This window comes from Callithrix jacchus, chromosome 2 (genome assembly GCF_049354715.1).
Source record: "Callithrix jacchus isolate 240 chromosome 2, calJac240_pri, whole genome shotgun sequence".
Classification (NCBI taxonomy): Eukaryota; Metazoa; Chordata; class Mammalia; order Primates; family Cebidae; genus Callithrix; species Callithrix jacchus.
The window spans coordinates 30,146,069-30,172,138 of record NC_133503.1 but is presented as its reverse complement, the minus strand read 5'-3'; the positions used below and the strand labels follow the sequence as shown (position 1 = coordinate 30,172,138).

Sequence of the window (26,070 nt, the reverse complement as noted above, 5' to 3'; positions counted from 1 at the left end):
GCAGAGCTTTTGCAGGGCATACAAATGGAGGTCAGAGTGCAAGCATTAAATGAAATGCCACCGTAAACTAGGAAGAATTTGAACCCAAGGCTGCCAGGCAAACAGAGGTCTTTTGACAGCTGTTGGTGTCACCTGAACTTGCAGTCATTTTGGGAGGGATCTGTTTGGCCTATGGATACTTATCCTGCAGTTGACTGGATCTTTATTTGTTTATTTTTCTGAGGACATTAAAGTAGTATGCCTCGCTTCTATCAGTGTTCCAGCTTCAGCCAATAGGTCCATAGAAACCAATTTAACCCACTGGAATTACTCTCTAAATAAACTCACCATTTTGGTGCTTCAAATAAATTCAGTGCTTTAATTTCCCCATACATGGATCAGACCTTAACTGCCCAAGGACAGAAGGAGAAGCACATATTATGAGGTGGCAGTGGACATGTGGCAATTTGAAAGAAAGTGCTTCAGACTATTTTTAAACTGAAATGTATCCCACTGGGACTGCAATTGCCCAATGCCGCCTATTCATAAATCAAGGTGAACACAAAGAAGCTTCACATTTTGTGGGTCTGGCCAAAGAAAAAGGTCTGGGAAAGAAGGGAGAATCACAGATTTAGCTGAGTGAGAATGCATCAGAGCCCATCTGACTTTTCTCTGTGATTTGTGGTTTTCTTTCCCCCTCATCCTTGAAAAGATTTTTCTGTTTTAGAGAAAATGCATCAAACATAATGCTGATAGTAACTTTGGTAAAATATTCCAAATGTTATAAAAGTCTGTTGGACCTTATTAAATAAGTCTCTATGGCACTTATTTTTAATATCGTGGTGCATACTCAGTATTTGTTCTGATCACTCCCAGCAGAGATTTATTACTAAAGTAGATCTGACTTGAAGTTGAGAGGAAAGGAAGGCGGTCAGTGCAGGAGGAATATTGAGTAACTTGGTGGTGTGAGAGAGTTTGGCTGCAGCAGAGAATAAGGGAGCTTATGAGATGTGCATGCCAATTAAGGTGCTCAAGAAATGAACATGAATTCATTTCGAGTACACTCTAGCCCCCTCCTCTTCATATGTCCCTTAGGGATGCTTCTGGAATTGCCAGAGCTGAAAATTAAATTATAAACCTAAAACATGACATTGAAAATGTAATGTCTCCTTTGATAATATCAGTGTGATGATTCATCAGTGGGTGGGGCAGAGCCACTCCTGGACGCAGACTGTAAGGCATGGTAAGGCTGATAACTGGCAATTCTTCCAACTCTCACCATGCAGTTTTTACCAGGGTTCTGGTCAGAATGGCATACCTTCACAGGTCATACATGCACCAAAGACCTCCTATATATACCATAGAGTAGGCACCTGCAGAGACACAATTGCAGCGTGTGGCACCAGTCGAGAAAAACTGATAATATCGCATCACCAATAATCATAAAAAGGAACTGTTAAGGCAACTCAACATGCTAGTGTCAGAGTAAATGGCAGAAAACTTGCAAGTCGGCATTTCACAATGTGAGATTTGATATTGTCATGCTAGACAGACATACCATCCACATTTTCTAAGTAGAGTCTTTTTCTGAGCTGTGCTTTCAATTCTTCTCATTAGAACAGGAAACAAGCCACTGAAAAGAACAAACTCTCTGGTAGTTGCATCTATGAGTCAGAGCACAAAACTGCAAAGCCCTTTGCTTATCTCCCTATTCACTGGAGTCATAGAATCCATATGCTCTGTATGCTGAGTCACTCATCAAGAGAATAATAACAACAATAACAACCCATTAAGGGCTATAAAAATTCAGAGGGTAGAAAGCTTTACCAAAGATGTGGACCATAGGTCACATCCTGTGAGATAAGTAAGTTTGGAATAAGCAGAGAGGTATTCCCCAAGAAAAGAAATGGATATAGGAAGATCTGTGATATTTTTGCAATTGTGAGAGCTTTCAGAGGCCTGGCATATAAAACAAAGACTCGAGAGGAACCGGACTGGTGTAAGACAGAAGGCAGAAACGGGGCCCATGGCAAACTGGAATGTGAATAGATGGGCACTTGATTCAAAATTTCTAAAGCAATCCATAGGCCAAATGAAGCTTATCTAGGGGCCAAATATGGCTTGTGTGACAATAATTTTGTGACCTCTGATTAGAGGACAAAAAAGGAGGCCAACTCTGAGTGGTGGGATGGGGAATAAAACTCGTAGTGTGCTTGGAAAGACAGGTCAAGTTTGCCCTGACTGAGAAGCACATGTAACGGAAAGTAAGGTGTTTTTTTCCCCCACTCTTCACAGGATTTTCTTCCTCTTCCTATCACTTGATTACCTGCATTGTCATGTGAGCCTCTTATTTCTCATCCTTGTACAATTTTTCTCAGATGATCATACCAAGTCCCACGAAATTATTAGCTGTCAACTCCTAAATCTTTATCCAGCTCAAGCCTCTCTCTAGAATTTCAAGACTGGACAGCCACTGCCTATTAGACATCTGCACATGAAGATCCTACAGCATACCTCCAATTCAAAAGGTTGACAGTTACCTGTACCATCTTAACCCACAAACCAGGCCATCCTCCGTCTCAGGCCCTGGTGACTGATGCTAACAGCTCATCAGTTGCCATAACCAGAAACTTCAGTGATATCTTTGACTTTTCTTTTTTCACTTAGCCTGCTTGTCCCATCAGTTGTTAGAAAGTGTTGGTTCTATCTTCTAAACATACTCAGCTTTGCAAATAAAGTTACCAATTGGCAGGGATAAAACACACACTCAGTTGCACACATGCACACACACACACACACACACACAAACATACAGAACTCACATCTACTTATAGTCTCTGATTTATTTAGTCCATGATACAGAGCAAACGATGGTATCATGGTCCACACAGAGAAGGGGCTGATGCAACATAATCTGTTCTCTATTTTTTCCCTGACTGGGATCCATATGAAGTGCTCTGTAGCTGGTGATACTCTCTGCATAGGCAGGAATCTAACGAATTAAAAAAAAAATCCAAATTCTTGTTACAACTCTACATTCTTGTACTTAGGTTTATGTCCAACATTCCAGAAGTACTCGAACTAACAATCTATGTACTTCCACGTAAGGGGTTATTTACAAGCATTGACCTTTCCTGGTTCTTTAAGTAACTCAGCATCAGAAAGCCAATATTCTCTTTGCAGGAGAAAAAAGCAGTCAATGGCTAGGAGTGCCAGAACAGTATATCTGCCTCCGCTTTTAAAAGCGGATTGTCCTAAAAAGCCAACAATCTTTTATTCTCAACAACGTTTCTCAAACAATCTCTGCTATCCTAGTTCAGGCCACCAGGCTCCCCTGCTTAGATGAAGGCACAACCTCTACCTGACCACCTTGCCTCTCTCTATAAGCTGAAACCAGCATTGTCTGCCTGAAATGTCCTCATGACTGTTTCTTTCCACCACTCTAGCTCATCTGTGACCACTCTTCACTCAGCCAACCCACACTTCTTTTACATCCTTGGAACAACAAAATGTGGTCACCTCTGGGCCTTTGCACTCTCTTACCTCTTGCCTGAACACTCAGTGTCTTGCCTTTTTGCCTGACTTCCTCCCCAGCCCTCAAATGTACGCAAGAATGCCACAATTTCTAGGATGCCAGACACACAAATCTGGGTTAGAGGTCTTTCCAAAACCATCCAATATTTTCCCTTTTGTAGTGTTTTTTACATGGTACCTGGTTACATATCTATTATATCTTACGGTTTTAAAACTGCCAAACTGTATGAGTTAAGAAACTATGTTTACCTTTTTTCATTGTTGTGTTCCACAACTTACAGTTGCCTTTTAGGAACCCCTGAAATAGTTTTTAACCAATTTGAGGGAACTGGGAAAAATGAGGCAGTGTTTTAAAAACACAAAACTATCCATGATATGGAAACCATGCCAGAAGAAAGAATTAGGGAAGGAGGCAATTTAAATGCTGCAGCAGTTGTCCAGTGTTGGAATGTTGGAAGCTGCCCATGAAATGAGAAAATTGGAAATGAGATAGATGAAGCAGGAATAATAGGTGGGATTTGGTAAACATCAATATAAAGAATTAAGAAAAAAGAGGCTTAGAAGATTTACCTAAAATGAAAGGCTGTGATACCATTCCCCAAAGCTAGAAAATAAAAAACAGAAACAAATTTTGAGAGAATGACAAACAAATTTGCTACTTGGATATGTACAGATGAAATATTCCAAGGTCTGATAGCAAGGTGGACGTGAAGCTTATGATGTGGTTTGATTGTGTCCCCACTCCAATCTCATCTTGAATTATAGCTCCCATAATCCTCATGTGTGGTGGAAGGGACCTAGTAGGAGATAATTGAATCATAGGGGTAAATTCTCATGATAGTGAATAAGTCTCATGAGATCTGATGGTTTTATAAAGGGCAGTTCCTCTGCACATGCTCTCTTGCCTGTTGCCATGTAAGATGTGCCTTTGCTCCTCCTTCGCCTTCCACTATGACTGTGAGGCCTCCACAGCCATGTGGAATGGTAAGTCCATTAAACCTCTTTTTCCTTATAAATTACCCAGCCTCAGGTATGTCTTTATTAGCAGCAGGAGGATGGACTATTACAGCTTAGAAAGATCACAGGAGAGCAGCCTTAAACTTCAGCCTTACTAGCATTAGGAGCATTTGTTATCAGGCCAGTTGGTGTTCCTGGTCTACTTCAGCTATCAGAGTCTTTCTCTCCTATGCAGAATTTATTCCGTCATGTTTAGGAGGCACTCACCATAAGCTATCTCCAAGCGCAGGATAAATCTATGTCCAAGACCTGGCCAGCTACAGCTGTAAAATGGTAGATGCAAGCATCATCAACATGTGTCCCATGCCAGACCTACCTGAATCTTCCTGGAGAATATTCTGCTGAAAATTGCAAAATAAACCCCAAACATATCTATATAAACAAAGGAGAAAATGCGAGAGTGGGAGTAAACAGCAGACATCTTCAAAGAGATCTCTCTGAAGAATAAAGCCAATACATGAGAGGGAGAATCTAGAGGGAAGATGCATTGTTAGATTATCTGGTGATGTCAGCCAAAACATCATCCTTTCAAGTAAGCTAATTTGAACTGGGATACTATCATTCGTAAGTAAAAAAAGTCTTCAGAAGTAGAAATAGTGACCACTGAAGTTATATGAATAAGAATGTTCTAAAAAAAGTGCCAGAGAAACCTGGCCGGGCACAGTGGCTCACACCTGTAATCCCAACACTTTGGGAGGCCGAGGCGTGTGGATCATGAGGTCAAGAGATCGAGCCCATCCTGGTCAACATGGTGAAACCCCGTCTCTACTAAAAATACAAAAAATTAGCTGGGCACAGTGGTACGTGCCTGTAATCCCAGCTACTCAGGAGGCTGAGGCAGGAGAATTGCCAGAATCCAGGAGGTGGAGGTTGCGGTGAGCCGAGATCGCGCCATTGCACTCCAGCCTGCGTAACAAGAGCGAAACTTCGTCTCAAAAAAAGAAAAAAGAAAGTGCCAGAGAAGAAAGAGTATAGGATTAGGATGAAACTCTGGGGAATTTCCACAGAGAAAGAGCAGGAAAAGGAAGGGAACTCTAAGAAAGACAGATACAAAGTTGAATGCAGAATTGACAGTGGGTAATTACTGGGAGGATAACAATTGGGCAAACATGAAGATAGTTGCCAAATGGCTAAAGTAATTGAAAAACATAGACATATTCCTAGAAGGGTGGTAAGTATCAACAATGAACATCCAGATAAGATTGACTGTCTGACAAGGACTCCAATTACTACAAATTATTACACATAAATTGATGAAAATGGATTAATTTTATCTAGCATGGATTAAGTTTACTCTTAATTAAACTCATTTCTGTAATATGTATGTATTTACATGCCATAAAACACACATTTTATAAAAGCATTTTTATCCTATGACACTACCTTAGAGCAATTTTTCCAATCTATTTTTTTTACTTGTAAAATTGTCTGACTAGCAACTCTCTTACAGTCTGTTAGCATCAGTTGACGGTTGTTAGATAGTATCTTTAATTCCTGTCTAAAAATACGAAAATAATGTATGAGTTATGTTCATCTTTGGGAGCAAAATGTATGGTGGATAGAGACTTAGACACACTCTCTCAACAAGCTGGAAAAAAAAAAAAGTTGTGAGTTTGAAAATGTCAGAATTTTTGCAATTCACGGGAAACAAATCAAGAGGAAAGAAAAATTTCTGTTGTACCAAAATATTATTAAGGTTGGAGAGCAAGTACTCTCCACATTTTCTGGCAGTAGGATTAACATAACAATAACTGTAATTATAACTACTGGCACTTATTAAAAGAAAGATAATGTCCAGAGGATGATAAAAACGTAACTATAAGAAAAAAGGCCAATAACTATAGATGGCGGGGGCTTTTAAAGATGGAGAAAATGAGACTCGGTCTATGTTCTAGAATTTGATCAAGATCACACTGTTGGTACACATCAGCACTGGGGTATGGACAAAGTTTAACTCCAGAGTCTTCATTCATTTCTCTTTTCCCATATGCCTCCCACATAAAACAACAAGGATTCAATTTATCCGGCAAGAAAGTAATATTGAAAGGCTGTAGATTCTCTTTTTCCACGATTTTTTAAAAAGAACAATACAACCAAAGTCTAGAAGGCACTGTGTTATTCTTATTTGAGTTATGAAAAAAATCCTGCCTAGAAATAGGAAAATAAATGGAAAGCAATCTTCTCAAGGCACATTTCAGCCTTAAAAATACTGACTCCACAAACTCTTGAACTTTTCTAAAATTTACAAGGTGTTCTTTGTAGGTAAATTAAAATGCTGAGGTTTTCAAACTAGAACCTTTTAACTATTATTTAGATGTAGTTGAAAATAACTATCTTTTTTTTTTTTCTTTTTGAGACGGAGTTTCGCTCTTGTTACCCAGGCTGGAGTGCAATGGCGCAATCTCAGCTCACCACTACCTCCGCCTCCTGGGTTCAGGTAATACTCCTGCCTCAGCCTCCTGAGTAGCTGGGATTATAGGCACGTGCCACCATGCCCAGCTAATTTTTTGTATTTTTAGTAGAGATGGGGTTTCACCATGTTGACCAGGATGGTCTCGATCTCTTGACCTCATGATCCACCCGCCTCGGCCTCCCAAAGTGCTGGGATTACAGGCTCGAGCCACTGCGCCTGGTGAAAATAACTATCTTAAGACAATGGTATAGAAAGAAATGTTTACAGGTTTCCAAAGTATTCCCACAATTATTATATAAGTTAATTGAATCAGTGCAGGTAATGCTGTAGCTTACTAGTGGTTCATGAGTTTTCAGCTCATTAGCACTGCTTAAATGTACATTATGCCAAATTATAAAGAGCAAAAGTTATTGCCCAAATTATTTTAAAGACCACAGGAGCAAGCATTAGTTTCTGAAGTACCAAACCAAACCTAGCCTACAATGTGTATGTGTGTGCTTTTTAAAGCACATCAAAGAGTTGATAGGATTTATTTCTTTGCTCTAACTGACTGAGAGAACTGATGCAAGCATACTTTCAAAAATCCAATCTTCCCTCAATTTTTTCTTTGACCTTGACCTAGACAGCCAGCCTGAGGTACAGAGAAAGAATTCAATCTTGGCCCCCTCTCCAGAGACTTGAACTGCTAACTGGAAAGAAGCACTTTTTGAGGAGTAAGAGGCCTGGCTGAACTCTCTGGCCCACTGGGCCTTGGCTAGCACAGAAACAAGTCAGTTCTGCTTACCTGAGCAATATCATTTAGATAGTGACACCTTTCTTGGTTAGGGTTCCAGGTTGAGAGGTTATGCAAAAAGGTGACGACCAAAGGGAAGGCACAGAATCGGTGCTGACAGCCCATTACACATCCCTATGGTAAGAACTTTTTCCTACGGTGGAGTTTGGTGGAGAGGTATTGTAGGCAGGAACGCTTCTGGAGAGTCAGGCATGACTGTGAGATGGAGGTGAATGGTTGAGAACAGGAATTAGATCAGTAGGACTGGGAACTGGTGGTGAACATTACAGGTCCAATCAATACTATTAACTATAGATCCTGTATTATTAAGAGATATGTAAATTTGTGGATTCTTAAAAGAAAGTGAATTTCATAGACCTCTTCAGCCTTTGACTAAGTATTTAATAATATGTTAGTTTGTTTACTTATTTATTTGAGGTGATTAAACACACTGGTGTAAAACACAGTTCTTGAACCCAACCCTGTAGGTTTGAAGCCGATCTCCAGCTCTTTCCTTGTTTTCAACTTTGGATGACTTATCTAATTTCTTTCAGACTCAGTTTTGTAATAAGTAAACAAGGGAGAGATAGTGCCCACCTTGCAAAGTTGGTGTAAGCATTAAACAAAATGCTTAGATTGGCTCCTGACACAAACAAAGTGCTCAACAAATGTTTGCCATTATTCTTTTGTCATAGTTACTATTGACGTTTGTTTCATATACCTGAAAACCATATCGTAATCCTGGTGAAACACAGAATGCAGACCAGAGTCCCAGGCACATACACATGCAAAAGGAGAACTCAAGTCCAACTCTAGACTCCTAAGCCCCAGGAGAATTTCTTGTATATCACACTGCTCTTCACCCTAACTCCACGGTCCATAAAAAACAACAAGCTTGTACAAACTGCCTGGGAACTTGGCCGACCTTCATTATTCAAAGTGGCATCTATTTCACAGGTTGGACTAGGGCTGGGTCTGACCAGGCATCAGACCACTGCTCACTTTTGTCAGGTGCATTAGCTCTCAGACCACTAGGATGCTATTTAGTGCAGGATTAGTCATTTACTAATTACTAATTACTCCAGTGGCCACAGACCTAAGGTCAGCAATTTTCTTTCTTCACACCAGGAGGATCCAGCATAATAGAGGCCAGACAGGTGATTTGCATACTCAAAAGAAGAAGCCACAACAGAAGAAGGCAGAAGAGGATTCTGTGTTGAAAGCAAGCAAAGATGGGCACAATTTGACAGGAGCTTCCACAAGCTTCTCATGGGAACACCTGGCTCATTTATCCTGCTGGGAGATGGCAGGTTCTCGCATTTGATCCTTGAGCAGGCCAGCTGGGGTAACCGGACAAGGGCTGACTCTGGGCCTGCATCACTTTCGCTGGCTGGCAATTCTTTCTCACCCTGAGCATCTGTAGAGTCATCCAACTGTGTTTGTAAAACTTGCTTGTATGTGAGAAGTGTGTTTGTTTTCTGATCAGTGTCTTGGGTTTTAAATAAGAATACTGCAGGAGATGATCCCACTATGATCCTTGTTAATGTACCTCTAGGCTAATACGTACAGAGATGATCCTGCTCTTTGATTTCATGAATAAGAAAATAAAATGGGAAATGCATGACATTTAAAAAAATTATTGTTATTACTGAGTGTAAAATGTATTTTAACCCTCTCTGTAGTGGCAAAGTTTCAAGTTTAATGCACTGCTTGCCAGATTGTATCTCCTGTTCCTCCTCTCCTTAAATATGTGCTTATTTACTTCCTGCAGAGTTCAATTTTAGAACCCATCAAAGTAGATCCACTCAGACTCTGACTACATTTTCATGCATAAATTCATAGATGTCTTCAGAAGGAATTGCACTTGCATATGCAAATACCTTCTGATGCTTTTTATTTCTACTTTTGGCCTGCACAGTTTTTAATTCATGCAAACACATTACACAAACAAATATGGGCTCAATAACAACATGCGGCATGTGTGAATTGTTAATTGCAAAGCTATGAGTTTGATATGGCCAAGCAACCTCCATTATTATCAATGGAGACGAACAAGATTAAACAGGAAGAATGAAGGTATATTTGAAAATAAAATCCCAGTCCTTGGTTTTATCTTATGTAAATATTAATAAAGGAAAATGTGACAGACCCATCCACAATTCAGCAGTAATCTGGAATCTACACCTCGGTGCACAATGATCCGGAAGCCAGGATGCACCTTTAATAAGACTTAGGAAGAAGAGTGAACATTTCAGCACAGAATCATGAGACACAAAATGTATGCGGCAACAACGTAAATGAGACAAAAACTACAGCAGAAAATGAAAGGCTTTCAACCACGTTGAACGTGCATCACCTTTCAAAATATTTGAGTCTCATGTTAGGGAAGCTCTGGGAAACAACAGATAGGTGTCCCATGTTTTCATATTGGAAATGTAAGCTCTCTCTCAGTTAATTAAGCCATGATTCTTTTTTTTTCCCCCCCAATTGCCACTACCTGTAATTTGGGGACCGGTCAGAACTTAACAAGGCAAAAAAAAACTTGTCAAAGTTACTCACAGATCAAGGACATTTGATCCAGAGCAATTTTCAAGCAGCCTCTGTCCCCTGTTTTCTCATAGAGGAAGATCAGCATATGTTTCATTGACATGAAGATAACTCAGAAAATAAGAGGGAAGATTAAATAAAAATTGTATCCTGCAAGAGTTATAATGGCAATGGAAACACAGTTTTAACAGTTTCACTGTTGATTTATGTTTTCAATCCTCTATTAAAGATAAAAGCTGGAGCTAGGCTAAACTGGGAGTGTATAAAAAGATGTTATCTAGAACAACCTCTGGATTGTAAATTTATAAACCATGGGCATGGTGCTAATTAATAACATACACACACATCCACATTTTGTAGGGAATAAAAAATAGTAGAAGTCATTTAAGAAAGCTGAGAAACCAGGACTAGAATTCCAAGCTAAATTATTTCATTAGGAATTAAACCCATTGCAACAATTATTGCCAAGGACATGGAACGAGAATAAAGAATCAGTGTTGTAAAACAAATGATATAATAACCTAGCAGAGCAGGGCTGAGCCCTTTGATGCTGGCAGAGTGACCCTTCCTGAGGCATTTGGTACAGTTTTGTGCGGTTGCTTGTAATTTTGCTGAGTCATCAATGTAATTTGCACACACGGCGAGGCTGGTACTCACAAAGAGATGGAGCTAGTGAGTGAGCTTCGTTACACCACCTCTCAGCACTGCTTTGCTTTAGTCTACGTGTTGATGCATTTACAGCAACCCTGGAGAAGTGATAACAGAACTCTTCATAAATATTGGACATGAAGAGAATGCCAACTGTTAGTGCTTGGGAGAAAAATATTCTCCTCCCAAAAGAAATCAAAACAGTACAAGAGAAAGAAAATTAAGGCTTGGGGAAAGTAGGAGGGAAAATTACAACAGTGAAATTGAAAAATAACATACATGTGGCCACCTATGCTCTGGAGCACAAAAAGAGAAACATATAACTCAGAATTAACATAATATTTTAGTAGGGGAAAAGGCATATATTATTCTACACTGTTTCAATGATGTTTTAGCCAAGATATACCATTTGTTCAAGGAGAATCTAAGTGAGAAACCCAATGCCAAAAGGAATAGAAATTTGTAAGTAGACTATGAGGAGAATTGTTTTGAAAAAACACAGGTAATCTTAAGTTTCTCAGGATAGAGATTCACCGTGGTGTTAGGAATATCCTTTATGCAACCAAGGGTCTGCTGTAGGGTTCAGCTGTCAAAAACCACCATGGCAGCTCTCCAAAAGCAACCGCCAACCACACAAATCAAGTATGGTAGACAATTCAGAGCAAATCAGCAGGGGAAACCCTACAAACCTTGTCTAGGAAACTCATCTGACTCCCGGTGGACGAGGTCCGTGACTCGGTTTCCATAGTGCATCCTGCTGTCATGGTCATAGGCCTTCAGAGTCTCGCTGGAGCTGTAGGATTTCTGTGTGGGCACGCGGCAGTCCTCACTGTCCAGAGAGGAGCTTGTGTAGCGACACTCTTTGCCACAGCGTCCTCTGGTCAAAGAGCGGTGTCGCCGGTCCTTTACATCCATTATTCCAGATAAGGTGGAATGCCGATGTTTTCAGAATAGTCAGGCCTGAGTTTTGGTACTTGTCACTTTGCCACCTAAAAACATCGAAGAAAAAAATACCAAGACTGTGAGTACAAGAACTGTTGCTTTTGGTTCTGATTCACACTCTGACTCAGATGCAAACATGAAAATGCAGATTTGGTCAGCCCTGCACAATCTCTTTTGCAAAAGTTTAATGTAAACTAAACAATCAGCCTAACTAGAAGAACTCGATACAGTAAATTAATTTTCTTGATGTTTAATAGATTTGGAAAAAAGAGTAACAACAAATATTCATCTTTTGATTTTTTATGTGTGCACAGATAACATAAGTCTATCACTCTAATGCAAGATCTTACTACGAAGTAATTCAAAGCCAAATTGATTTTATCCTTTTTTTAATTACCTTCTCTTTATGGTATAGAAGGCTTGGGTAGAAAACAAATACCCCACCCCCAAAAAACAATAAAAGACAAAGAAAGGTGTGGCAGCAGATCTGAGCATAAGGCATAAATATGTGCTACTAATACATCATAGTGATACCAAGTCACATTCAACTAACATAAAATGTCCCCAGCTTTGTCTGAAGAATAAGAACAAAAGTTGTTCTCGACATGCAAACAATCTTTCTCCAATATCTTCAATGAGCTTTTGGCAAACTCCCAGTTTTTACTCCTTTGCAGATTTGTGTCTTGGACACACCTGGTCACTTCTTCTGCCTAGTCACCCAACATGAGATCTGCTGACAGGCAGTCTCACTGGCACAGACACCTGATAATTTTCCCAAGCCATTCTGTCACCTTCATTGCTGGGATACCCACTACAGAATGGGAAACATGAGGAAGAGTTCCAAATACAGTAGGAAAGCTGAAGGGAAGGAACCTCTCTAACATATGAACTGGCAACCAGGGAGCCCTACAGTCTGGCATTTGACACCCTCAGCCTGGAAGTGTATGCCAAACATCACTCAGAAAACACTTGCCTTCTGCCTAGCAAATATGACCAAAATGCTTAGGCGCCTCCAAGTTCCAAATCATAGGCTCTTATTGATTTCATTTGCCATGCAAAATAGCATAGACCACAGGGCCAGGACCTGGACAGAATGGACAAATACAAATTTTAATTAAAATGGAAAATGCAACCCAGAGCCAGGGAAATGATTTTTCTCCAGGCTACTGTTGCTCACTGCCTCCTCAATATGTCAGAAAATACTTGGGGAGCAGATCTGTAGTTTTGAACCCCTCTGCTCTTCCTTGGCTACTTTTACCATGCAGTATTAAGATAGCTACGCACAGCAATGTGGATGACATTTGCCTCCAGACACCAGAGGCCAAGTAGCCCCTCCCTTGTTTTTTCACACCAGGCCAGGAGTTCTTCTAGATCTCAGGGACCCTCCTAATCTGTACTATGTGTACAGTTTATTGCCTGTAATTGTGGACAATTTTGTATGACAATTGGAAATAAAAAAGAGGGTATGACTATTATGAACTTCAAGCACTTGCTGCTGCCTCAGTTGCTCATACAAAAACACATGCAGTAGCTACGCTGGAGTCTGGAGTCTCTCACTTGGCAAGTTCAGAAGTACCTTTGGGAGTCTCTAATCATGACACCAGGACCTGCTTAGAGGGCATAAGTAGTGTTGGTATGTGAGTTTCTGCTGTGGCATAGTCAATTCAAGTGTCTCCACACTAAGGCAATTTCTAGTTGCCAAAAATCCCTTTCCCTAACTTCTAACCTGTGATTTCAACATTTTGGAATCCACACCACAGGTTACTTAAGAAAATAACCACTGAAGTCTCAACTGGATGCCAGTCCTACCATGACCACTGGCAAGACAGAGGCCTTGTCAAAATTATTCCTGGTGTTTTAAACTCAGTCTCTCAATCAGTTAAAATAGAAAACAATAGTATCTACTTAACAGAGTTTTTGTAAACATTAAAACATACCTGGTGGTAAAATTCCTAACATACTATCTAACATATCACAGGGGCTCAATTAAAATTAGTTTCTATGCTCCTCTGAATGATTAAACCAATTTTTTTCTTAGCTAAGGAGTCACAGACTTGCATAAGACAGAGGAGGAAGATGATATAAATCCCTGAAACTCACAAGTCCAATAATAAATCCTAAATCTTAAGCTAGGCGCTAATAAAGGAAGACTTTCAGCATCTGCTAAAAGAATGTAAGACTGTGCACCAACACTGAGAAGCCACAGGTGGTTTTTCTGGGGAGTTGAATGTTTTGAGTCAATACGATGATTTTCTTCTCTCTTGCCTGCCTGGTAGTTTTTACTTTTCAGTATCTTCAGTGTTCCTGACTCATGAAATCCTATCTTCTCTAATTTGCATTGTGCTTGGGAAAGCAGGCTGACTTTCTATACACATGTGTGTATGTATGTGTATGCTTTTATTTTTTAAATCATGCTCAGAGTGGGAGCTTAAAGGTTTATAACTTTTTTTTTTTGAGATGAAATTTTGCTCTTGTTGCCCAGGCTGGAGTGCAATGGCTTGATCTTGGCTCACTTCAACCTGTTTCCCAAGTTCAAGCAATTCTCCTGCCTCGGCCTCCCAAGTAGCTGAGATTACAGGCACCCACTAACATACCCGGCTAGTTTTTTGTATTTTTAGTAGACACAGGGTTTTGCCATGTTGGCCAGGCGGGTCTCGAACTCATGACCTCATGTGACCTGCCTACCTTGACCTTCCAAAGTGCTGGGATTACAGATGTGAGCCACCATGCCCAGCTGCAAGGCTTATAACCTATTAATAAAGTTCAAGAACTTTAGTGTTTGGACATTTTGACATCTAATTTTGTTGCTCAGAGATCTTTTCCTGATAAATTTCTCTTTCTTGGCTCTCCCTTTGATAGTTAAGTTTATCAGCAACATCATCTCTGGATAAATGATGGAAATTTATATATAATGAGGTAAAAAATTCACAAATCTCAGTCAGAGAAACTAAATTTCTTAGGCAGAGCCCACAGAATGTTGGCAAACAGACATTTTGCAATTGGCCTGCCTGCTACTTAAAAATTAATTGTCTGTATTAAAAGACAAAATGGAAGGATTTATATGAAAATATAGATTCTTATCTTTAAAAATCAGGCAGTCTATAAATGTCTCCTTCCACAAAGATGGACATACTTTTCCCCATTTTCCCTACAAGGTACAGCTAAAGCCCTGGACATTATATATAAAACACATAAGAGTATGAAAAACAGAAAAAGCAGAACAACAAGGGGTCTCAGGACCCACGGAACAACAGTGGCGAGTTCCCTGGGGTTTCTTTTTGCCATATATGTACCCTAGGCATGGAGCTGGCAACCCAGAGATCTTAATGGGCACAGGCAACAGAAACGAGCCTCCTGTATAGCCAAAGGACTATGAAAGGGGCGGGCTCAGAAGAGAGAAAATGTTTAGACCATGACTACCCTACTCCAGCTACACACCACAGAAACCAGCTGTGGCCCCACTGCAGTCTTCACCAGCGAAGGACAAGTGGAAAGCTTGCTCTTCTATGCAAATGAGGCTGCAAGCTGGCACCAACCTTAACCACAGTATAGGAGAGCCAGGACTTTCAGTCCCTTCCAGGAAATAATGACGCTGTCTTCTTCACAGGAGTTCTGTCTTCCACCCCCACTGAGCATAAACAAGGTATTCCTCCCTTGCTCCACTGGGGTGGTGTGGAAGGAGGTTTAGGAGAGTCAGAACTTTTCACCATCCTCCTGTGGTGAGTCCTCTCACCCCCCATGGTGTCTGCGGATGCCATGTGGTAAGCAGCTCTGAAGCATTCCTACTCTTACCACCCAGAGAGGTATCGCTGTGTGCCTAGTGGGGAGCCAGAAGTTCCATTCCTCTACTCCCTGGGTTGGCTTCCCCCTCAGCTTCTAAGAAGGAACTCCCTGCCTTTGAATGCTGACAAAAGCCGGGCGGGAATTTGGCAGTAATGAGGCAGGTTTCCCCTTCCTCTGTCAACAGCAATGTCAGAGAAAATCAGCTAAAATAGAAGGTTTAAATAAAAGCTAGAGTCTCATAACATGATACCCCAAATGTCCAGGTTTCAATAAAAAAAATCACTTGTCATACCAAAAACTAGGACATTCTTAAGTTGAAAGAAAAAAGGCATTCAATCGACACCAGCACGGAGATGACAAAGATGTTAGAATTATCTGACATATATTCTAAAGCAGCCATTATTAAGCTGCTTCAATGGACAATTATAGGCACACCTGAAAGAAATGGAAAACAGAACGTCTCATCAGAGAAATAGAAATTCTCAGGAAACAAATAGAAGGTGTACAGAAAACCACAGTGGAAATTTCAGAACTGAAATAGACAATAACCCAAAACAAAATAAAACTCTCAATAGATGGTAGATAAACTTAACAGCAAACAGGAGGGAAAAAGAAAAGAATGAGAGAACTTGCAAATAATCAGTAGAAATTACTCCAATATCTAAAATAGTAGGAAGAAGGAAAAGGAAAGGAGAAAGAAAGGAACTCGGGTACCTGTAGGGTGATGATAAAATACCTAATGTTCATGTCATCGGAGTCCCAGGAGGAGGAAGAAGGAGTGACTGGAAAAGTGCTAAAAATGCAGCTGAACAATCACAACTTTGCAAAAGGCACAGAAGTACGAAAAACCGGGGTGAGCGCCATGCAGGACAAATCCAATTGCAGCCATTTTAGATTTACCCCAGTCAAAGTTCTGAAAACTAAAGGCAGTGAAAAAATATAGAAAGGGTGAAAAAAAATGACAACTTATCTATGGGAGAAAATAATCTGAATGAAAGTGGACTTGTTATCGGAAACCATGGAGGTCACCAGAAAGTAGCACAACATTTTTCAAGTGCTAAAACAAAAGAATTTTCAAACATGAATCCGATATCCAATGAAAATGTCCTTCTGGAATGAAAGAAAATTCAAGAAATTATCAGATGGAGGCAAATTGAGAGACTTGCTCACCAGTAGACCTATTTTTGAAAGCAGCTAAAGAGCTAGTTCTCTAAACAGAAAGAAAACAATAAAGGGAGGAATCTTGGAACGCCAAGAGTTAGTGAGAATTCGAAAAGCAAAAATATGAGCAAATGTAATAAACTTTGTTTCTCCTTTTGAGTTTTTAAGAATTTTTGAAGGTTGAAGGAAAAATTAAAACACTCTCTGATATGATTCTAAATGCATGTAGAGAACATATTTAAGAGATTATATTATAAATAGCGGAGGGTCAGAGAATGTAAAGGGAGGTAAGGCTTCCACACTTTATTTAAGTGGTAAAATGATGAATGGAGTAGACTGTGATAAGATATGTATGTATAATGTAGCAACTACAAAAGCTATACAAAGAGATGTGCTCAAAATTACTACAGCTGAGTAAAAATGGAGCCCTATAAATTGTTCAATAACCCACAGGAAAATAGCAAAAATAAAACAGAGAAATGAAAAGTGCGGAGAATGTGAGAACAAACAGAAAATTAAAAATAAAAGGGCAAACTTATACCTGATTTTTTAAATGTAAATGGTCGTAAGAGAAAGACTGGGAAGGTAAATTAAAAACATGACCTAACTCTGTATGGTCCATGATGAAGTTATTTTATTTCATTTTATTTTTTGACAAGGTCTCATTCTATCATCCAGGCTGGAGTACAGTGGTACAATCACAACTCACTGCAGCCTTGACCTCCCAGACTCAAGTGGTCTTCCCGTCCTAGCTTCCTCAGGAGCTGGAACTACAGGCGTGTGCCACCATGCCTGGCTAATTTTAGAATTTTGCCATGTTGCCCAGTCTAGTCTTGAACTACTGGGCCCAAGCAATCTACCCGCCTCAGCCTCTCAAAGTGCTGGGATTACAGTCATGAGCCACCATGCTCCACCAAGAGAGTCATTTTTTATATAAATAACAATCTAGGCACACTGAAAATAAAACTTAAAAAAAAAGATATCGTGAAATATCAACCAAGAAAGCAGGAATGACTTTACTAACATTAGATAAAATGAACCTGGGTGGGTATGATGGCTCACACCTGTAATCCCAACACTTTGGGAGGCCGAGGTGGGCAGATCACAAGATCAGGAGTTCAAGACCAGCCTGGCCAATATGATGAAACCTCATCTCTACTAAAAATACAAAACTTAGCCAGGCATGGTGGCATATGCCTGTAGTCTCAGCTACTCAGGAGGCTGAGGCAGGAGAATTGCTTGAACCTAGGATGGGGAGGTTGCAGTGAGCTGAGATTGTGTCACCATATTCCAGCCTGGGTGACAGAGTGAGACTATGTCTCCAAAAAAAAAAAGAAACTTACAGGCAAAGAAATTATCAGAGACAGAGAGGGGTATTCTATATCACGAAAGGGTAAATCTTCCAAGAGGTCATGGAAATTCTAAACATGTATGACCCCAAAAAATGTATCTGCAAAAATGTGAAACAAAAAAATAATATATTTAAAAAACTTTTTTAATGCACAATTATATTTGAGTTTTCAACACCCAGGTCTTCAAAATTAATAGAATATTTAAATGGAGGATTCAGGAAGGATACAGAAGATCCCAACAACAGCACGAGCCAACAAGTGAAATCAACACTTACAGATCTCTCCTCCCAACAGCAGCCACTTCGAAATTTTTCTCAAGTGGCCATGGAGTGTATAGCAATATAAACCATATCCTGGATCATGAAACATAACTCAAAAAATGTTTAAAGAATTGAAATCATACAGAGTACGTTCCCTGACAACAATGAAATAAAACTAGAATCAGTAACAGAAAATAAGACGATCTCTACGCACTTGAAAAGTAAACAGCAGTCTTCTAGATAATCCATGGGTCAAAGAAATTCTAAAGAAAAAATCAAAATATACATTAAAGTGAGTAAAAATAAAAATACAACATCAATATTTGAAGAATACAGTTAAAGCAGTGATGAAAAGGATGTTTACAGAACTAAATACATACATTGGACAACCAGAAAAAAAGCCTCAAATCAATAATATAAGCTCCCGTTTCAAGAACTCAGAAAAAATAATAAGAAAAAGACATACCCAATGCAAAAAAATAAGGGGGAGGGAATAATAAACATAAGAACTCAGATCACTAAAACAGGAAAACAATTAAACAGCTGTTTCTTTGAAAAGATCAATAAAAGTGACAAACCTATAGTATGACTGACAAAAAAAAAAAAAAGACATAAATTATCCACATCAAGAGAAAAACAGGGGTATCATTACAGGCCCTAAGGACATGAAAAAGATAATTAGAGAATATAGCTGGTCCATCATATCCATGGGTTTCACCACATCAAATTCAATCAACCTCATATTCAACGAATTGTGGATCAAAAATATCTGGGAGAAATAAAAAATAACCATACACAATAAAAAAGTACAAATAAAAATCAATACTGCATAACAAAATTATATATAGCATTTATATTGTATTAGGTATTATAAGTAATCTAGAGATAATTTAAAGTGTACAGAAGGATGTGCATTTTATGTAAGAGACTTGAGTATTCATGGGTTTCTGTATCTATGGGGCATCCTGGAACCAATCCCCCATATATGCTGAGAGGTGATTGTACTACAAACAGATCTATACACAATATAACTTTGAAAACTGAGACGAAGTGGTCTAACTCCTCAAAAACCTCAAAGTATGACAACTCATCCAATATGAAACATTAAATAGATCATTTGAATGATTTTATAGTTATTAATGACATTGAATTTATAATGTCACAATTCAGACACTTACACACAGATACACACACACACACAGTGAACAGACTCAGCTGGTTTCATTGGAGAATTCTATGAAATGTTTAAAAGAGAATTGACATCAGTTCTACAACATCTCTTCCAGAAAATTCGAAAGGGATCATTTTTCAATTTATTCTATGAAACTATGTATGACCCTCATGACTAAACAAGACAAAGAGAGTACAAAAAGAAAGAGCAAAAGAATGAAAGGAAGGAAAAGAAAGCCAAAGACCAATATTCCCTAGGTATATAGATGCAAAAATTCCTTATGACAGCAAATTAAAAAACAGTAATATATAAACACAGTTACACACCATGACCAAAAGAGATTTATTCTGAGGACACAAGACTCAGAACTCAATATTTTAAAGACTATGAATGTAATTCATCATATTAAAAGGCTAAGAAAATTCTAATCATAGTATCTCCCCTGAGAATGCAAAGAGATAATGATGTCTGTTCTCACCAGTCTTATTCAACATGGTGCTGGAACTTCTAGAAGGTGCAATAATAAAAGAAAGGAAAATAAGAAGCATACCGATCAGAAAGAAAGACATAAAACTTTCCTTGTTTGCAGATGACATGATTACAAATGCAGAAAAATCTCAAGAAATCTACAAGAAAACTCCTAGACTAATATAAGCAAGTTCCTCAAAGTCACGGGCTATAAAATAAAAATGTAAAAATCAATTGCATTCCAATACACTGGCAATGAACACATGGGCACTGGAAATCAAAACACAAACCATTTACAATCACTAACAAAATGAAATACTTAGATATAAAGCTATCAAAACATGTATAGAAATTATATGCTGCAAACTATGTGACATTGATGAAAGAAATTATTAGATCTAAATAAATGGAGAGGCATATTGTGTCATGAATTGAAAGACTCAACAGACCAAAAATATCAATTCTCTCCAAATTGTTTTACAGATTGAATGAAATTCCTATCAACTCATAGCAAAAATTTTCGTAAATATAGATAAGTTTATTTTAAAGTTTATATAGAGAGGCACAAGGACTGGAATAGGTAAAACAATTCTTTTAAAAAGAAGAAAGTGGGAGGAATGAGTCTATCCTATTTTAAGACTTATAGAGCCACAGAAATAAATACTGTATGATCTTGGTGGGGAAACAAGCACGTATGTTAATGGATAGAAAAGAAAACCCAGGTATATACCCACACAGTTATCTCCAACTGATTTTTAAGAAATGTGCAAAAGTAATTCTATGGAGGTAAGATAGCATTTTCAACAAAGGGTGTTTGTTGAACAATTGAACACCCACAGGGAAAAACAAACAACAACAAAAAACCCCTATTAATATATACACACTACATTAATAGTGTGTGTGTGTATATATATATATACACATATTCTTTTAACATTTACCCATAGTTACACATTCTTTTTTTTTTTTTTTTGAGATGCAGTTTCGCTCTCGTTACCCAGGCTGGAGTGCAATGGCGCAATCTCGGCTCACCGCTACCTCCGCCTCCTGGGTTCAGGCAATTCTCCTGCCTCAGCTTCCTGAGTAGCTGGGATTACAGGCGCGCGCCACAACGCCCAGCTAGTTTTTTGTATTTTTAGTAGAGACGGGGTTTCACCATGTTGACCAGGATGGTCTCGATCTCTTGACCTCGTGATCTACCCACCTCGGCCTCCCAAAGTGCTGGGATTACAGGCTTGAGCCACCGCGCCTGGCCACACATTCTTTTAAATATATTCTTTCAACAGGGTAAATATATATTGTTACATATATAACATGTTATGTAATATATATGTTATGTTATATATGTTGTTACATATGTTATGTTATATGTTATGTTACATATGTTATTTATGTTACATTATGTTATATAATGTTATATTTAAAACAATATATAACATTATATAACATGACAATTATATATTTTTATATATAACTATGTAAATGTGTATATATATATATACACATTTACATATTCTTTTATATATATTCTTTTAACAGGGTAAATGACTGTTAGAAGGATAAAAGGACAATCTACAGACAGAGAATGTACGTGCAAACCATCTATCTGAGAAAGGATAAAAACCGAGAATATATAAATATTTCTCATAACTCAACTGTAAAAAAAGAAATCTAAATAATCCAATTTGAATTCTGGGAAAAGACATGGAGTCATATTTCACTGAATAAGATATATGAATGGCAGATAAACATACAAAAACATGTTCATTATTAGCCATAAAGATATATAGATAGATAGATAATACCACAATGAGTCATTACAACAAACCTGTCATAATAGCTAAAATTAAAAAAAATGACAACACTAATTGCTGGCAAGATGAAGAAAAACCGGATCACTCATACAGTGATTCTAGGAGACAACTGACTGGTTTTTTCAAAAAAAGGAAAGAAAGAGAAAGAAAAAGAAAGGAATAGAGAGAGAGGAAGGAAAGAAAGAAAGAGAGAGAGAGAGAGAGAGAGAGAGAGAGAGAGAGAGAGAGAGAGAAAGAAAAAGAAAAGAATAAGTTAAATGTTTGACTGCCACACAACCTTGTAACTGTACTCCTGGGCACTGATCCCGGAGAAACGAAAACTTACATTCAAACAAAAACCTGTATACAATATTCATAGCAAAATGTTCATTAATTAGCCCCAAACTGAAAACAACCAAGATGTTCTTCAACGGGTGATTGGTTAAACAAAGTGTGGTATACCCATCCCATGAAAGTGAAAAGAAGCTCAGCAGTGAAAAGGAATGCACTAGAGATACACAAAACCATCGGAATGAATCTCCAGAGAATAATCCTGAGTGAAAAAAGCAATCCTAAATATTACATTTTGATGGCATGGCTCCACTTACATAACAGTCTTGAAAGCACAGAATTGTAGAACTGGAGGACAGATTAGCGGCTGTCAGCGCTAAAAAGGGTACGATGGTGTGGAAGGAGTCAGTATGCTATAAGGGCGCAACATGAGGAATCGCTTTGTGATGGAAATGTTTTGGATCTTGGCTGTATCAATGTCAATATCTTCATTGTGACACTGTACTACTGTGTGTAAGATGTAGCACAATGAAGTGACATTGTACTACAATTTAGTGCAAGAAATTGACTAAAGGGATGCATCCATGGGATATCTCTGTATTACTTCTGACTGCATAAAATTTGACAGTTGTAGCAAAGCACAAAGCCTACTTAAAAAAATCAAGCAATGCAACATACCCGATCTCAATTTCCATCATGACAATAAACACCTATTCGGAAGGTCATTCACAATTTTAAACTGGTAACACATACAACCCTTTTGGAAAATTATTATTGTCATTATTTTACCACCCCTTTCAATTGTGTAGCCATGCTTCTTTATTTATCTGAACCCCCGCTTGGACAATATAGTCTTTATGTTTGTGAATTTTGGAATAAAGGAAAAAGAAACACTTTTATGGCTCCTGGAAAGGATCACAAGAAGCTAGTTACAATATAAGAAACCACATTTGCCAACATATTTTTTCTAAGACAATTCTAAGTAATAAGATACTACTCTTAATCCTAATATAGTTAAATGTCCATCTTTTAATTAAATGCATTTATTGCTTATGATGAGTAAGCACCATCAGCATAGTTGTCCTTGAAAGTTAAGGTCAACAATTCATGTGGGGAAATGCAAGTTTAGAGACTGCTTTTAAAAAGTAATTAAAATTGCCTTGAAGCAGTAGAAAAGATGGTAACCAAAATTATAAATCTTTTCCCCAAGCCTCCACCTTTTCCGCCACTGACAAATGGCAATCACTGAATAGCAATACCTCTGCCAGCTCGTTATTGCTATGCTGGGGCTTTGAAATGTAACTCTGTTACATTTCACGTTTCCTCCCTTTCCTCCCTTGAAGAGCGTTCACACTGCTTTTTTCATCAGTTGCCTAAGTGGGTTCCATCACTTTAGCAAAACAGACTACAGCGATCTTGCCCGCAAGCCTTTGTCTAATTAACTAATCCTATGAGCTGTAACACTGTTCACGATTAACTTCTCAGAATATCCTACTACTTAAGGGGGTTGACTTGTTAATCACTGACAGCCCATTTGAGATGTGTTTGTGTGTGTGCGTGTGTGTGCCATTGCATATGTGAGTGTACCTGTGTATGTGTGTGGGTATGTATGTGTAAATGGGTGCAATAAGGACGCGTAAGTGAATTTTAGGTGCATCCAATGGAAATTCATGTTTTCCCTGTCACAATGAATACTACAGGCAATTGTTTAAATTTGTATCTCTCCAATCACTGGTCTTTGATCACACTTCAGGCATTGTGTGATTGTGCTTAAATACTTGTATCTTCTAAACCGACTGTGCACCTTTAGGATGTATGGTACCAGAAGAGCCAGCCACTTCCAAATGCCCATGTGAACTGAGAGGGAATCTGTTAAATCTAAGTGGGGATGGATGTGACCACCTTTCTTACCCCACTTAAAAATTATGACAAGTAATTGAAGAAGATAATCTAGAAGGGAGAAGGGAAAGTGGTTAGCACATGTGAATTAAATTTTCTTATTTCTTAATTTGAGTTGATGTCACAGGTATTTTATAACTCTAATAAAAATTTTATTAGATGAGTTTTAAAAATATATATTTAAAAAATATATATTTTTAAATCTCAATCAGAAAACTGTTGTACAAAACCTTCCTTCCTTCTGATAACATGTTAATTGGATTTCCCACCTGTTTCTTAAATATTGCAGGTGACATGTTTTTCTGTTTAAGAAAATGGAATGGATAATGCATGGTGCCTTTATCTTTTATTCCTCTGTGAAGTTTGCCTGTTTCCCAAAAGCAGAAATACTAAGTCAACCTAAAAACAGAGCATTCCATTCTTGCGTGTTTTAGTACTTTTGCATAAAAGGGGTTTATTCAAAAATATTTAAAGTGCCAAATGGAATGTAATACAGAACCTCACATGAAAGAGGGAGAGAATCTGAGATAGGGGATGAAGTTGGAGTTTCACTCTGCCTCCTTCCATCCCCAAGTAGGTCCTGATGAACACAGTGGCAAAACGGGTACTTTCCAGTCTCCTCTTAGAAAAACTTGGCCGGGCACAGTGGTTCATGCCTATAATCCCAGCACTTTGGGAGGCCAAGGCAGGTGGATCACGAGGTCAAGAGATCGAGACCATCCTGGTCAACATGGTGAAACCCTGTCTCTATTAAAAATACAAAAAATTAGCTGGGCATGGTGGCACGTGCCTGTAATCCAAGCTACTCAGGAGGCTGAGGCAGGAGAATTGCCTGAACCCAGGAGGCGGAGGTAGCAGTGAGCCGAGATTGCACCATTGCACTCCAGCCTGGGTAACAAGAGCGAAACTCCGTCTCAAAAAAAATAAGAAAAACTTAAAGGTAATTGTAAGCATAGATACACTCCAAAATATTTAGACAGAATATCCCTGTGACCTCTGGGAAGACCAAGGAAAATCTGGTTTAAAATCTACAGAAGTAGGAGATAGTGGCCTAGTAATTTAACGCACTAGTAAATAAGAGGTCAAAGGAAATTCGCTTCCTGTTCTCTTGTGTAATTATATTGATACATCTGGGATAAAATGCCAACTCCGGTTAATGCCAGAGCAAGAAAGAATAAGCAAATTCACAATTGTGTTTTGCTCTCTAGCTTCAGAGTTACATGTTGCTGCCTTTTAAAATCTGTTAAGGTCCCTGGAGCCATTTGCACAGGAAATGGTGAGAGCAGAGCCAGGATCTGCTGTCTATGAATTTTATGAATTGTGAAATGCAAAACGTTTTTTACATATGAGCAGTCCAAATCAACAAAAGCCACAAAGGGATAACACGTACCTTATAAATCTAGATATTTGCCATGATAGGGCAAACTTATGCATTTGCGTGTATTCTTATTTGAATAGCAATGAAAAGGCAAATATCTACATCAGATTGGTAGTTCATCTAATTCCATGCCTTTTTTCCCCTCTCCAGTCCAAACTGTTTAACATTCAAGAAAGTCAGCATGGTTACATCTCCTGCAAAAATTTCAACATGAAATGTGGAGGTTTACCGAAGCCTTTGCCTCCTCGTCTCCACTCTCCCCACATGCAGACCCCATCAGCTCTCCTCCCATTTTCCTGTGTGCCTCCTGAGATCAGGAGCCGAACAGATGGCTGTACCTTAGGCACTGGCTAAGTTACCATAACCGGAAAGACAGTCCCTCCCCACTTCTCCCCACCACGCAGCGCGCTTGGAGAGGCAGCAGAGCAAGTCCGTGAGCCTGCAGCCTCAAAACCTAATGAAGGAAAAGATTAAACACCCTCTTCCCATTTCATTGAAATGTGCCCCTTTCTGTAAATGAGATTCAAAGCAGCACTAGAGAAACAGAGTGAGCAGAGGATGTAGCATCAAAGTCACAAATCATTGTCAAGTCAAGCTCCCATTTCATGAATGCCTGCCATTCACCAGGCCTTGAGTCACGTTTCTATTGTAAGTTATCACCA

General features: G+C 38.8%; 1 protein-coding gene across 17 annotated transcripts in view; it reads right to left on the bottom strand.

The window, feature by feature from the left end:
* The window catches only part of TENM2 (teneurin transmembrane protein 2), a 3,966,312-nt gene that overhangs the window by 959,685 nt on the left and 2,980,557 nt on the right, over positions 1–26,070 (bottom strand). For 16 of the 17 annotated variants that reach the window (XM_078359011.1, XM_054252473.2, XM_078359023.1 and 13 more), the window contains one exon: positions 11,600–11,899. In XM_078359011.1, coding sequence (XP_078215137.1) covers positions 11,600–11,825 — 226 coding nt within the window. In that variant the 5' untranslated portion in view covers positions 11,826–11,899. Of the gene's footprint in view, positions 1–11,599; positions 11,900–18,622; positions 18,672–26,070 lie in introns of all 17 variants that reach the window. The other variant, XM_078359016.1, reaches the window with a different exon arrangement.